This window comes from Piliocolobus tephrosceles, chromosome 20 (assembly GCF_002776525.5).
Source record: "Piliocolobus tephrosceles isolate RC106 chromosome 20, ASM277652v3, whole genome shotgun sequence".
In the NCBI taxonomy this organism is placed as follows: domain Eukaryota; kingdom Metazoa; phylum Chordata; class Mammalia; order Primates; family Cercopithecidae; genus Piliocolobus; species Piliocolobus tephrosceles.
In genome coordinates, this window is record NC_045453.1 from 11,433,628 (window position 1) to 11,448,797 (window position 15,170).

The window sequence follows — 15,170 nt, forward strand, 5'->3', positions numbered from 1 at the left end:
TAACCACAGCATCTACTACAGCAGATACACAGTGCCTGCCTGGAGCCCACAGCAGGAGTCAGAAGACGAAAGCCCAGTTTTTGAAAATAAAGTTTTATTGGAACTCGGTCACACTCTAGATTACACATTGTCTATGACAGCTTTCATGCTACAGTGACAGAATCAAGTAGTTGTGGCAAAGACCCTATGGCCTACAAAGCTGAAAATGTCATCTGTCTGGTCCTTTACAGAAAAAGTTTGCTAACCTCTTGTCTAAAGCTCCCTATTTGCCAAATCTTCACCAGCATTAGGTATCTTCCAGTTGTTTAGGTGAGACATTTTCATTTTTAATAATGCTTGAGCATATCTTATCATATTTTTATTTCTTTCCTGGGAAGTACTTGTTCATTTCCCCTGTCCAATTTTTGGTCAGATTGTTGGTCTTTTATGTATTGCTGGTAGGACACTGAGTTCATTTTAATTGACAACTGTATAGCCCTCATGAGTGTTTCTGTTGTTAATTCAGTCTTCCTGGCTTAGAGCAGATGCTATTACTAAAACTGGCTGTACATTTTTATACAGTGTCACTGACCATTGAGGAAGGTGGAACATAGGCCAACTTGAGGAGCCATAGAGAGAGACCAGGGATAGAAATGCCTTAAAAGCAAGAGTCCAGAGATAACGCACATGTGTACTCTCTCTCTTCTCTCTCTCTGTCTCTTCCTCCCTCCTCCTCCTCCTCTTCTTTTCCTCCTCCTTCTTCTTCCTCTCTCTATCTCTTTCTGTCTCTCTCTCTCTCTCTCTGTCTGTCTCTCTCTCTGCCTGCCTGCCTGCCTGTCTCTCTGGCCCAACTCCCTTCTGAGGTATTGGGATGGTCTTCCTTTTGATTATTTATTCACCGGATCCAAAGGACTGCTCCCTTAATCTGCTTCATACACATGAATTAAAAGCCCTGCTAATCAAAAGTGGTCTGATATACAGTCGTTTGAGAAATTATGAAATTAAGATTTTATGATTTAAAAATAAAGACATCTAATAAGCATTATATTTTATTCTTTCATACTAATTGGTTCTTGCTGGAAACATATATTCTATTTATCACTTTATTAACCAGTTAACATTTCATGTAGCAAGATGATACTGGTTTTTTTCTACTTTTTGAAGCAGTAATGTGGTGTTTCTTTTTCCCAGAAGAAGTGATTTCCTCTGAAGATATTGGAGCTAGCATTTTCAATGGACAGAAGAAGGTGCTGTATTATGCTGATGCCCTTACGGAAATTGCTTTTGTGGTTCCTTCTCCTGTGGAGTCCTTAAGTAAGACCATTTTGCATGGTCCTGTTTTAGGATCTATATTTATATTCCTGGGTTGTGTGGTATTACTGCTTTGGAAGAGATTTTGAAGTGATCTAAGGCATTCTTTAGCTTCTAAGGCATTATAACAGAATATGCAGAAGCACAAGGTATCTTCTCTTAACTTTTTAAGGAAAGTAGTTAAAGACAAGCAGACTAACCCTCTGATAATCTTTAAATAGTGAAGGAATCCCATTTCAACTGATATGCTTTCTTTAATTAATCAATACATAGGCTTATTTTCCAGTTCGTTTCTTTCTATAATTACGAGTGATCCCTCACCTACTTTTTGAGAGCCTTTGCATGGAACCACATAGAATCCTACAACGGGAAGGATCTCATGATAGCATCTGGCCATTCTTCTGAGCAAGAGAAACTTAAGCTGCCTAGAAAAGATGGTGGTCCAAGACCTTTCTTTTTAAGAATTGAGAGTAATTATTACTTCTTAGTCTGAACTCACAGTTTTATTTTGCCCAGAACCTTTGCTTTTTGCAAATTAAGCCTGTTTGTTCAAGCCTGACCGAGTAGGTGGTCAGGCAGTAGATAGAAAACTTCACCTTCTTCTTTGAGATCATTTTTAGGATGGGATACTATACCTCACGATTTCACAGTCTCATTTCCAGACTAACGACTTTTGTTGTGCCCTACCTTGGTAGCTGCCTAACCTTTGTCCTTGGACCCTTGATTTCCCACTCTAGGCCCCTCCCTGTCTTACTCTCTGGGGCCAGCTGTGTCACTGGAAGGTTGGACTTTCCGTGGTTTAGGTTTGAATTATAGCGGCTGTTGGGCTTCCTGTCAAGGTTCTGGTTTACTACATTAATTCCAGAAGCCAGAACCTGTCCATCCTCTTTGGGGACATATCTGCCTGATTTCTCTGGCCCAGCCTGTTAGTACCAGACAAGTCCTCCCAGAGCTAGAGCCTTGTCCTTACACTAAAGCTCCTGCAGTTGGGTCTTTGTCTTTTATTGTGAAACATCTCCTATGCCAACTGTGCCCACTCCAACTCAGCTTCCTCCCATTTCTGATATTTGGGGATTTTTTTAGATGGGGTGGAGGATAACTTTTTGTGTACTTATCTCTAACCACATTGCTCTTAATCACAGAGACTAGATCTTCTGTAGCTTCCGGGTGTCCCAGTGCCTATTTGGCACAATGCTACATGATTGAATATATAATCAAAATGATTCAGAGAGTAATAATGGCATGTATTATATTCTACATCTGAAACGTCAAATATTTGCTAGTCTTATTTTGGTTATCATTTAGAGCAGGAGCTGGCAAACCACAGTGGCACAAGCCAAATGCCGCCAAGAATGGTTTTTACATTCTTAAAGGGTTATAAATAAAATACAAAGAAGAATATGTGAGAGATCTGTATAGCCAGCAAAGCCTAAAATACTTAGTACTTGATCCTTTACAGAAAAAGTTAGTCAGCCCTTGCTCTAGAAGCAATGCTTTGTTTAAGTGATTTAAGTTAGACTGGTGAGCATAATTAGTTTTAACAGTTGCTCCAAATAAATGGTATGTATTATAGTTGCTTTTTTTCCTTTACCCCATAGCTGATTCATTGGAAAGTAACATCTCGGACCAAGATAGTGATTCAAATATGGATCTTATGCCAGGAATTCTGAAACAGCCATCCCTGACACTTGAGCTTTTCCCCAATCATACAGACAATCTTAATTCCTCACAGAGGGTAAGTTACTTTGTTGATAGGTCTCCAAAATTTTGTAGTGAAATCAGAGTAATTATAGAATCCTGCCTGAAAAGCTTTTAACCCAGAGACTAATTATATCAGAGTACTGATTCCTTAGTAACTTAATGTTTTAAAATAACATTCTCATGATTTTCTCTTTTTCAGCCTGCAACAGATAGTTTATTCTGAGACAGCCTTTGTGGATTCTCTTGATTTCACCATTCTGATCCCATACTTGATTCTCTCATCTGTTCCTTTTTAAACCAAGTTTTTAATTTTGTCCCTGAAATATCCACTAAAGTTACTGCAGTAACTACATGTTTTTTTATCTTTAATCTTGCAATGTTCATCTTAAACAAGTCTGACCATATAAATATAGGAACATTGTGGAGAAGAACTCAGTGTATGGATAAATATTCTGAGTGAGGAACACAGCACTTACTACAAGAGGAGCTTTTTGCTTTTATCTTTTTTTTTTTTTTTTAACCTTATCAGCAAATATTACTTCTTTATCTGTGATCAGATCAGAAGTGTAGGAAGGTTGACTTAGAACAAATCATAACAAAGAAAGAAGTGTCAGCTTGACTTAAAGGCGTTCCTCCATTGTACAGGAGTTTAGGTTGGCTCCCTTCCACAGTGAAAATTACTTTTAATGTAAGTATATACTTAAAAGAGAATATGGGGAAGTTTTTACCTTTAAAATTGATTTAGGAAAAAAAGGCCAGGTGGTGTAATAGTCCCTGGAGTAGACTGATTTGAAAATCAGGAGTTTTTTTAAAGGTTTTACAGAATACAAGTTAGAGATGAGCAGTCAGTATTGCATGGCAATGCAAGATTTTAGCCAAATCTAATACTTTAAAAATTTTTTTTATTTGAGATTTGTGAACAGAACTAGAATTCAGTGGTGAGCTGCCCATATTTTCTGAATGCCAGCATAGTTATTCCTTAGAACCCAGATAAAGCACCGTGTTTTTGTTTCTCACTTATAGTATACTTTGCAAACGCTAACAAGTTAAACAAACAAACAAACAAAAAAGCAAAAACCATATGGTTATCTCAATACATGGAGAAAACGCAGTTGACAAAAATTCAGTACTCATTATGAGAAAAGTTCTCAGCAAACTATGAATAGAACTTTCTCAACTTGATACAGAGCATCTACTAAAAACCTATAGCTAACATTATACTTACACATTATAAGTTATTCTTGAATGCTTTTCCTCTGAGATGGAGGACAAGGCAAGGATGCCTATTCTCACCACTTACATTCAACATGGTAGAGGAGGGACCTACATAGAGAAATAAGACAAAAAGGAAACACAGTACGTAGAGCTTAGAAACAAAGAAGTAAAACTGTATGTATTTGCAGGTGACATGGTCATGTAAGTAGAAAACCCTGGGGAATCTTTTTTTAAATCCACTAGAACTATTGAGGTGAGTTCAGCAAGACTGCAGGAAAAACGTCAGGGTGTTGGGCAAAATTTTGAGATAACCCCCAGCAACATTTGCGTGTGTACAATGTCCTCTCCTTGTGTGTAGGTAGAGCCTGTGAATATGATAGGATAACTGTGATTATGTTACTTTATTTGGCAAAGGGATCTTGTGGGTTTAATTGCGTTACTTTGAGTTAATCAAAAGGGAGATTTTCCAAGTAGACCTGACCTAATCACAGGAGCTCTTTAAATCTAGGGCTAGACGTCAGAGATGGAAGAAGTCAGAGTCAAAGCTAATTAGGGGCCTTGATGCTAAGAAAGTAGTCTGTGAGTATGGCCAGATGTCTGTCACTAGTTTGGGAGAAATCTCTTGGTCTGGCCATTTTCTGTCAATGTCAGAGTAGATACAAGCATCCAGGGGACTTGCCATGGACTCTGGTCATCTGGTAAAGACATGTATATTTCTGTGCTAATAAAGCAGTTTTAATTTTAAAATTCACCTCAAGTATGAGATTCTCCCCTCTGTACACATGAGCTTTGTTTAGGGCTTTAGCACAACTTAGCTCTGCTACACGCCTCAAAAGAAGTGCAACTCAGGGTACCAGTTTGCTAAAGGGGAGACACATAGTCCTGTTAACCTTGCAGTGAAACTTAGAGTTGATTAGGGTGGTGGGAAGCCAGAAGCACACTGCATGATAATGAAGGCCCGAACAACTTGTTTTTCTTTCTACTGATGAGAAAAAGGAATTAAGCATAAATTGCAATAGGAGACATTTGTTCTGGGATCTGGGAATAACTTGCTGATGGGACATTTTAGAGATTAGGATCCCCAGACAAGTAGTGATGTTGCTGTGATGGGGAAGCATACTGCTTTCTGGCCCTAATAGACTCAAATCCTTTAAGCCCTCATTAAGATACTGCGTGTAAATTTTGTTTTTATTAATGCAAATTATTATTATTCAGTATTCCTTCCTTGTTTTTTCTTTGACAATTTGAAGCCTTCATTTTCTTGTCCTAGGTTAAGACTGATGAACAGGAGCCAAAGAAGAGCTTTGTTGCAAATGTATACACGTTTTCCTAAAGTGATTTCCATGACCTGATACTTATGTCACTAAGCACCTTGACAAATGAATGACTGGGTAGTTTTATTAAGCCAGTTTTTTGTTGCTGTTGTTTTTCCCACGCTCTGTCTTCTTCTTCATATAGCTCAGTCCCAGTTCCAGAATGAGGAAGCTGCCTCAGGGTCGCCCTGTTCCTCCCCTTGGACCTGAGACAAGAGTTTCTGTAGTCTGGGTAGAACGCTATGATGATATAGGTACTGTATGAGGACTTTGTCCATAAATAAAATGACAATATATGACAATGACTTGCTAAATGTCTACAGGGAGTGGGCATATAAGCATGGTGTGGCCAGGAGCTAGTCCTGGAGTTCAGCAAGCCTGGGTTTGCACCCCAGCTCCACTACTCAGTTTCTTTAAGCCCTAGATTACTCCTCTGTTAAATCCTGGTACTTTTTTCGTAGTTGTGAAGATTTGACGAGACTGGTAGATACAAAGCTTTTAGTTATTCCTGTTGGCATCACAGTCAGTGGTTTGTTGCCAGTTGATCTCAGTCATCCCAGGACCTTTGGAAAGGGGAAGGGGAAGCGCTTCACTTACCCTCTCTCCACCCACATGCTCTACTGTCTTGTTTTAGTATAAAGCTTAGTTTGTCCTTAAGAGTTGCACTCTGGGTAAGTTTCTCATGATTTTTACATAAGCAACCTTGAGCATTAGAATTACATACTTTGCCTAAAATCCCATCCAGTCCAGAGTTTGTGGGAAAATGTGATAGTTACTTTTCAACCAAGCCCTCAAAGATCACAGAATGTATTTTCTAAAAACTCTTTGCTTTAGATGAAATTAGCTAAAAAAAAGTCTTGAGAGATGATTTTTTAATTTGTAGAGAATAATTAAGATGATATTTCAGGACAGCACAATCCATATATTTGCCACTCATTTATGTGACAAGATTAGAAAATTAGATTTCCTGTTATCTGTTTGGGAAAATGAGGGAGATATTAATTATAATGCTATTATTTTGTTCCAGAAAACTTTCCCCTCTCAGAGCTGATGACAGAGATCAGTACTGGTGTGGAAACTACTGCAAATAGTAGCACTTCACTGAGGTACACTCTGTTTGCTTGAATTTCAACAGCATGTCTTTTTTTAATATATTCATTGCAGCTTAATAAATAAAGAATTATGAAACAAAAGAGTTGTGGACAATTAGAAATAAAAATAGAGAAAAAAGATCAAAGAAAGAAGTTTGTATACAATGTACAAGGTTATCAAATTATTATAGCATGGACTTTTTTAAAGCCACTTTATTGAGGTATGACTGACATGTTAAAAGCTATACATATTTAATGTATACAACTTGATGAGTTTGGAGATAAGTATATCTCCATGAAACCATCACAACAATCTATTCCTGAGCACTTCTACCATATCCAGAAGTTTTCTGCTGCCCACTTAATTCATTATTATTATTATTTTTTGGTAAGAACCACTTAACATAAGATCTGCCCTCTTAGCAAATTTTTAAGTATACAATACTGTATTATTAGCTATAGCCACTGTACTGTTGATCTTTAGGACTTATCCTTCATAACTGAAACTTTGTACCATCTTTTGGCCAATACCTCCCCATTTTTTCCCTCCCTCCAGTTCCTGACAACTAGCATTCTACTCTCTGCTTCTCTGAGTTTAACTATTTTAGATTTGTCATATAAGTGATATCATGTGGAATTTGTCTTTTTGTGCCTGCCTTATACTTAGCATAATGTACTCTAGATTCACCCATGTTGTCACAAATGGCAGGATTTCCATTTTAAGACTGAATAATATTTCATTGTATGTGTACACCACATTTTCCTTATATTTTCGTCCATTGATGGATATTTAAGTTGCCTCCATGTCTTAGCTATTGTGAATAATGCTGCAGTGAAAATGGGAGTGCTGCTATCTGTTTGAGATCCTGGTTTCAGTTCCTCTGGATATATACCCTGAAGTGGGATTGCTGGATCATATGAACATTCTATTTTTAATTTGTTGAGGAACCATACTGTTTTCCACGGTGGCTGCACCAGTTTACATTTCCACCAGCAGCATACAAGGGGATTCCCTTTTCTCCACATTCTCGCCAACACTTGTTTTCTTTTGGTTTTTTTGAAAATGACCATCCTACCTGGAGTGAGGTGCTGTCTCATTATGATTTTGATTTGCATTTCCCTGATGATAAGTGATGGGTGCTTTAGCAAGAGTTTTAATAGTAAAATTAATTGCTATTTTACAGTTATCTAGAGCAAAAAGAAAAATGGAGAAGTAGAGGCAATTAAATATTAATAAAGACTGTAATAATAGGATAGCAATATTAGATTGAAATAATGGAGTTGAATTGGCCAAAACAATGTGGCCAAATAGCAGCTAAAATATCCTAAATCATATGAGCTAATTAATGGAAAAATGTTTCTAAGCAAAATGTAATACTAACTTTATAATTGGGTTAAAATTTCTGTTTTACCTGCCCGTTCACAAGAAGGATAAAAAGAGAATAATCTGATTCTAAGAATGGTAACAATGTAGTTGTGTAGGCTTGTAGTTTTCAAGGTTTGCTTGCTTGTTTTTGGTTTATAACTAAGAGTTCAACAATTATTTTCCCTGTTTTATTTGTGGGATAAAATAGGCTCAAAGAGGTTATTCCTTAGTATCACACATCCAGTAAATGCAGGAGAAAGTTTCCTGAATCCAGGCCTTTGACCCCAAATGCATTGGCCCTGCATCTCTCTCATCACAGATACCCTCAAACTTGATGTTTTTAAGTTCCTTTTAGTTATGTGAGCTGATTCAAATTGCATATAAGATGAATTTTTTCTAATATTGTTAGATGATTGTTGAAATGAAGTCAGTAAAGATGATTTATTTTGGCATTATCATTTTACATTTCTAAAAGAGAGCAAGTCATTCTTAAAACTTCCATGTTTTTTATGCTTTGGTGTTTTAAAACAAATTACAGGTATCTTTATGTTCCAGATACATCAGTATGCATCTGAAAAGTCAGAACACTTTCAGATAGCTAAATATAACATACTTTCTTAATATTATCTAATAGGCAACATTCAGATTTCTTCATTTTTACTAAAATATTCTTCACAATTGGTAAAGAATTCACTCCAGGACTGTATATCTGGTTTTAATTCCTTCCATCTCTTTTAATCTGGAACAGTCCTTTTTTCTTTATGACACTAACTTGCTAAAGAAGAGACTATAGAATAGTCATGAGTAGACTTTTCTAGAACTAATTAGAAGAGACTTATATACTGTCTTTGTTGTTTTCACCTTTTTTTTTTTAATTAAAAAATAAAAAAATTGGGCACAAGGTCTCACCATGTTACCCAGGCTGGTCTCGAACTCCTGGGCTCAAGCGATCCTCCTACCTCGGCCTCTCAAGTTTCCATCTTTTTAGGTCAAAGGTTGTAATACAATATGACAGTAAAATGTATATTTTATTGATAGATTAGCGAAGTTTATAATTTGTCTTGGGGACAGAATTACTCGAGGATTGATTTTTCTTTTTTTTTTTTTTTTTTTTTTATATATCTTGAAACATTGATTCAGTGTTGCTTTGGCCAAAATCACCTTACCTATATAGAAAGAAAACTCATTGGGTTGCAAAAAGACCCCAACATGTGGCATCACAAATAACATGTAATACAAGATGGGTTGGCCAATCCCTGGTGTGTAATGAGTAACTCACCCCTCCATAGAGGCAGTTGCCGACTTTAGCATCTGCTGCCTGGCCAGAGGCTGTGAGGACTTTGGCCCTGCCACAATGTGGCCATTTATCACCATAGCCGAGAAGGACACTTGCAGCTGGCTTGGATTAATGGCTCTCCCAACCTCCTTCCCCACCCTGAAAAAAAATTATATCAGGGATTCCTGTAATGGGCCAAAGCTGTGTTCCTGCTTCTGCTCTGGGATTACCAGCCTTGACTATGCTGGAATTCCCTGTACTCTGGCCTACAAGAAGAGGAACTAAAGTGAAAGTCCCATAGGTGGTTGCTAGATTCTTAACTCCATGCAATAGAGTTCTCTGGCCTCTCCTTCCACCCAGTGTCCCTAGTGGTTTTCCAGGTATATATATTTTTTCAGCCCCTTTCTGTTAGCTTAGAAAGCCTGAGCCAGTAATGAACCTTTGAACCTTTAGGACCAGGTGTTATAGGGGGCAGCAGCATAGATTCCCAGAAAGCAGATTCTGAGCAGACTGACCCCTTGGCTTTTCTCATGCCACTGCCAAGCAACAGGTTCCTTTAGTAATCTTAGGCTGTATGTGGGGGACTTCAACTCTTGGGTGTCTGAAATAAAAATTTTCTTTTCTTAAGATCTACGACTCTTGAAAAAGAAGTTCCTGTCATCTTCATCCACCCTTTAAACACTGGATTATTCCGGATAAAAATTCAAGGAGCCACTGGAAAATTTAACATGGTCATCCCTCTTGTGGATGGGATGATTGTCAGCAGGCGAGCTCTTGGTAAGGTCTTCATATGTGGCTGAAGAGTTGCGTTTTCTTTCTCTTTATCATTTTTATAAACCAAAAAGAAGTCAATATAAGGAAATGGTCCTATTAAGTATAATTACTTAATAGTTTCCACATGTAGGAAATGGTCTGGCTCTTGTTAAAAAGGGAACATGTTTTGTTCTTTTTTGATCTGTCCTCAATCTAGTAAGTCTAAGTAAAACCTCACCAACTTCTAGTATTAAAATATTGAAGACAGCTGTTTGTCATCCAGAATGGAAAATAGGTTGTTAGACTAGATTTTTATTCTCCTTTTCCTGTCATTGTGTGTTTCTGACAGTTTTATCTTGGCACTATGTCTCTCTCTCTGGGGATGGGAAGTTTGCAAATTGAATGAAATAGTTTGAGTATGCGGAGGGTAGTTCACCTGAATACTTATAGTTCACCTACCTAAATGATTAGTTTTTAACATTTATTTTAAAACTCTCTATTTTCAAGGCTTTCTGGTGAGGCAGACTGTAATTAACATTTGTAGAAGGAAGAGACTGGAGAGTGACTCCTACAGTCCACCCCATGTCCGCCGGAAACAGAAAATCACCGACATTGTCAACAAGTACCGGAACAAACAGTTGGAGCCAGAGTTTTATACTTCACTTTTCCAGGAGGTTGGACTCAAGAACTGCAGTTCTTAGACCCCTGAATTTCTAAGACTGTAGAACTCCAGTTCGGGAACTGTAACACAGCAGAACAGTTTGATAGGTGATCACTGTAAAAATAAAAACAAATCACTCCCAAGAGCTTACTGTTTAATCACCAGAATAGAAGAAACACATTATAACCCATTTGATAGAAGACTTCGGGCTGTCTAGTGAAATGGGCTCCCAGACACAATCATATTCCTGCTGATAAAGATGATACACATTTTAGCCATAAACTTTCTTTTAAAGGTGACAATTTTAGTTAAACATAAGCCTTTTGAGGAGAAAGGCTTTTATGCATCTCAGTTAAACACGTGCATTGGTAGTATCAACAAATTTGCAATATAGAAGTTGAAGATAGTTTTATACCTCACTTTTTAGGAGGTTGTATTCAAAATTAAAATCTTTCTCAGAATCTTCCAGGACATTTAAAGACTCATGTTGATAGCATGGAGGAGAAGGAAAGAAGACACAGCCTTCTACTCACTTGTAGGTCTTCTTGTCATCCAGCTGTCACACTGACAAAAAGAAAAGATGATACATGTTTTTTGCTCAGATAAGAAGCCTGACATTAAAATATGTCATATTTTTTTCTCCACATTTCAAAAAGTTTTCCTTCTCATCACTGCATAGATCTGTCTGAAAGCCTCAGTTCCTGAGCCACCCAGGAACAGATCAGAAGTGGAGCATGGCCTTGTCCTTTAATGGGGATGCAAATAAAGTTTGTGGGGTTAAAAGTTTTAAGATAGCAGTGATACCCCCACTCTCTCCATTGTTGTCCAGCGGGGTGACATAATGACAGGTTAAACATTTGTGATTCATTGATTAAATATCATTTAAAGAAATGTAAATTCACAATAAGGGTTGAAAATTATTTGGTTTCATCCATTGTCTCTTATTTCAGGACCAAGCAGCAAACTGCAGTAGTTTATGAAGGATTCTAAAATGGGGTTCAGGAATAGCCTCTCAGCGCTACTAATTCAGATCTCCCAGAGAACTACTGGATTTCCTCATAATTAACAAACATGAGTGACCACCTCTTTGGGTGGCTACTGTTAGCAATGGCTGTTGTTGTCATGTTTTCTGGACTTTGCCAGCCAACAGATCCCTGCCAGGTTTTGGAAATACTTCTGTTACCTCGCTGCTACTTTTCTGCAGGGATAAAACTTTTGAGGTGGCCAGACCCAGAACATCCTTACAAGGATTCCTGTTACAGTGCTACAGTATACACTGCTCATTTATCCTATTCTCATGTGCTTTCTTCTTTAGTAAGATTATTTTATGTTAAGAACATAAGTGATATTTAAAGTCCAAAGAGAAATGATCACAGTTGTGTAAGGGGTGTTTTCCCCCTTGAACTCTGATGTCAGTAGACTATGGGTCAGAGCTGCAACGATCTGTTTGGTTTGATGTTTTGGTGGGTTACTTAGGGGGCAGGTATAGTGTGGGACCTAATTCCCTGTGCAAAGGTCTCTTATTCCAGAAATAGGCATTTTGCCATCTATAAGCAAGAAATATGGGCATAGCAGCTCTTGGTTTAAAGTTTGCCATAACCTGTTCTTCATGTTTGTTTTAAGCTCAGGTAAAGATAATCTCTTTCTATGACTCCAGTTTCCATTCAGGTTATAGTATTATTATTCAATAGTTGATTTTCTTTTTAAGCTGGGCAATAAATTGATGTTTTCCAGATGGTAGCATGGGAGAGGGCATACAGGATAAAGATGAGCCAATTCTACCCTAAAAAATGTTCTAGTAGTTCACAGGAACAAGATGAGGTTTAATAACTTTCAAGGTAATTCTAGATTGACATTTTGAGGGGAAAATAGGCCCTTGTTCTAGTTGAAGTGAGCAGAGAAGGCTATAAATTAACATGTAACTTACAACATTGCAGAGGTTAAAAATAACTGATGTAGATGTACTTATTCAGTGTGATTCTTCAGACTTTTACCTTTGGCATAGTTAATTTCAGAAAAATATGCTGTGTGTGTATGAGGGTTGGACTTGCTGATCCTTCAGTTAGCTCTAATTTCTGGTAACTCCTTGTAATTCCAATGTATTTGATACGTGAACAATGATGTTGAATGCATTTGTGATCTGGGAGACTCCCTGGTCTTCCAGGGAAGGAGAGATGTGCAGCCCTGAAGGCATGAAACTCCCAGTGTATATGGAGCCAGTGGACTATGGGATACCCATACTGTACCTTACCAGGCGCTGGTTCCTTCTGCTCAAAATAACATCTGCCCAAAGAGGGAGTGCTAAGAACCCTTAGCTCGTCAGTGGGACCCAGCTGGCTCCTGGAGGGGGTCTGTGACTTGAGGTATATGAACACCGATGCCAGGGGTAATTTTTGTCCCATCTGTATGGATCTGAGTTCATGGTCACTGTGTTCACCCACCTGCCTGTGTTAAAAATCACTGAGTAGAATAGCACCAGAGGAACATATTTAGCACCTAATATTAATATTTTGTACTCCATTTGATAAATTTGCCAGCATATGTTCTAGCCTCTGGGGGAAAGCCAGGACCACTTTTGTCTGTGGCTGAAACAGTTCAGTTGCTGTATCTGTTGGGTGTGCCAGGGGGTGGATGAGTGTGGCATTCTGTGAAGAGGAGGGTGGTAAGTAAGGTTGCCCTTCTGCCTTCTTAAGTAAGTTGCAGGAGGGAGCTTTCCTCCTCCTCTGTGGTTGGGAGCACTGAGGACAGTGAGGAGGGCTTTTACCTTGTTAATCATTTCCTTATTTAGCTAGCTTTCCTTTTTGTCCAGGGCTTCCTCCTGAGACCCTCTTCCATCCATTGGGCCTTTGAAAGGACTAATGAGACACACACACACACACACACACACGCGCGCGCGCGCATACTCATGCACATTTTCCTTCATTTCCATATCCTTTATTTCAGGGCAGCCCATTTTCCTCTGGATTCATTGATAAATACAAATACCCACACTTTTGACCAGTATTGTTGGTTACCTGCAGGTTCTGTGTATGAGGCCTTCATGAATGGTTACTTTCTCCATACACTAGGGAAGCATTTTTCAGAGTCTGCAGACTGGGTTCTAGGGAGGCAGAGTCTTTAAGAGTATTCATTTCTTCTGGAAGGTGGAGCTTTACCCAAAGTGAAAGTTAGCCTTGCTCAAAGATGTGTTTTGTGGTAGTTGGTAAAAAAAAAAAGAAAAGAAAGAAAGAAACACGTATTGGAGGTAATTTGACACTCCTGCTGGCAGTAGTTCTCTATTCACCATTTTAAAGCCCATTCAGGTTCTGTCTTCCTGAAAAGAACTGATTGCTGTGTTTACATGAAATGACGATTGATTGGAGTCAGATGGTCTGTTTTAAAGATTTCCATGACAACTTCTTTTCCTGAGTTGGAGAGATTGGAGGTGGTCCATCCGTACGAAGTGGAATCAAACGGTGGGTTTCTTAGTAGCTAAAGAAGCCATGTACTTACAGTGTTTTTGTCAGAATATCAACTCAATGTTCTTCAGATGCTTTTCTTTTTTTAATGATGAGGGAAAAGGTGTAATTTGGGATTCCACAGTGCCTTGCATATAGTAGGCGCCCAGTAAATTACTTGTTGAAGCAAACCAAGTTTCCCAAGTCCTCATCTCTTACAGTGACCAAGACATCTTTCTCCTCTGAAGGGGTTGGCAGTTGTGGCTAAATAAGCAGTATCATTATTTGCTTGAAATCATATATACAGTTTGTATGAATTTCAGTATGTTGCCAAGACATGCTCTTTTTCTTATTGTATTTTCTGTAAATATTTCTGGCACTGAACTGTAAAGTAAAGGCAAAGTGTAAATATGAAGGTGTACCCGTGCCCCTTGCCTCCTGTGTTTCATCTTCGTCGGTTAGGGAAGAAGGTCCAGAGGTTTGTTTGTATTTATGCCGATCTTTTGTTCAGAAGAAGCCCATGGAATATTGAATGTAATACATTTAGTCAATTAAATTTTAAGGAGATTCTTATCTAATAACTTTGTGTGTGCTTTTGGATACAGGCTGGGGGTTTACTCCTACACTGGTGCTGTGAATTTTACCCTTCCAGGGGACGTGTGCTCGGCTTTGGCTGCCCTTTACAATTTAGATCTGTAGTTTAATTGAACATTAAATGAGTATTTCATGAAATACTCAAAGTTTGATTAATTTTAAGAAAAATATTTGGCCTTCTCTGCTGGAAGGAGCTTGTATAATTAAAACACTGCCAATAGAGGCTCACCTTTCAGAGGCTGGGAATTGCTGAGGAGATAGATACTTACGTTATGGGAGTGAAGGTGCCGGCTGTGCCCTCTGCTTGCAGAAAATTTGAGCCCTACCAGGGCTAGACAGCAAAGTGGGGAGATGCAGAGATCATCCCCTGCTGCCCACTGCCCCCTTTGTGCCCCCTTGGAGCCAGATGAGCGCTTTCAGGCCTAGATCACACAGAGTGAGTGGACCACTTGAAACAACCATGAGAACCACTG

General features: G+C 38.5%; 1 protein-coding gene across 5 annotated transcripts in view; it reads left to right on the plus strand.

The window, feature by feature from the left end:
- Positions 1 to 14,681, plus strand: part of RALGAPB (Ral GTPase activating protein non-catalytic subunit beta) — a 110,134-nt gene extending 95,453 nt beyond the window's left edge. For 3 of the 5 annotated variants that reach the window (XM_023227838.2, XM_023227841.2, XM_023227839.2), the window contains 6 exons: positions 1,171 to 1,293; positions 2,889 to 3,025; positions 5,665 to 5,773; positions 6,547 to 6,625; positions 9,881 to 10,029; positions 10,513 to 14,681. In XM_023227838.2, coding sequence (XP_023083606.1) covers positions 1,171 to 1,293; positions 2,889 to 3,025; positions 5,665 to 5,773; positions 6,547 to 6,625; positions 9,881 to 10,029; positions 10,513 to 10,706 — 791 coding nt within the window. In that variant the 3' untranslated portion in view covers positions 10,707 to 14,681. The remainder of the gene's footprint in view (positions 1 to 1,170; positions 1,294 to 2,888; positions 3,026 to 5,664; positions 5,774 to 6,546; positions 6,626 to 9,880; positions 10,030 to 10,512) is intronic. The other 2 variants (XM_023227840.2, XR_002734850.2) reach the window with 2 other exon arrangements.
- The last annotated feature ends 489 nt before the right edge of the window (positions 14,682 to 15,170 follow it).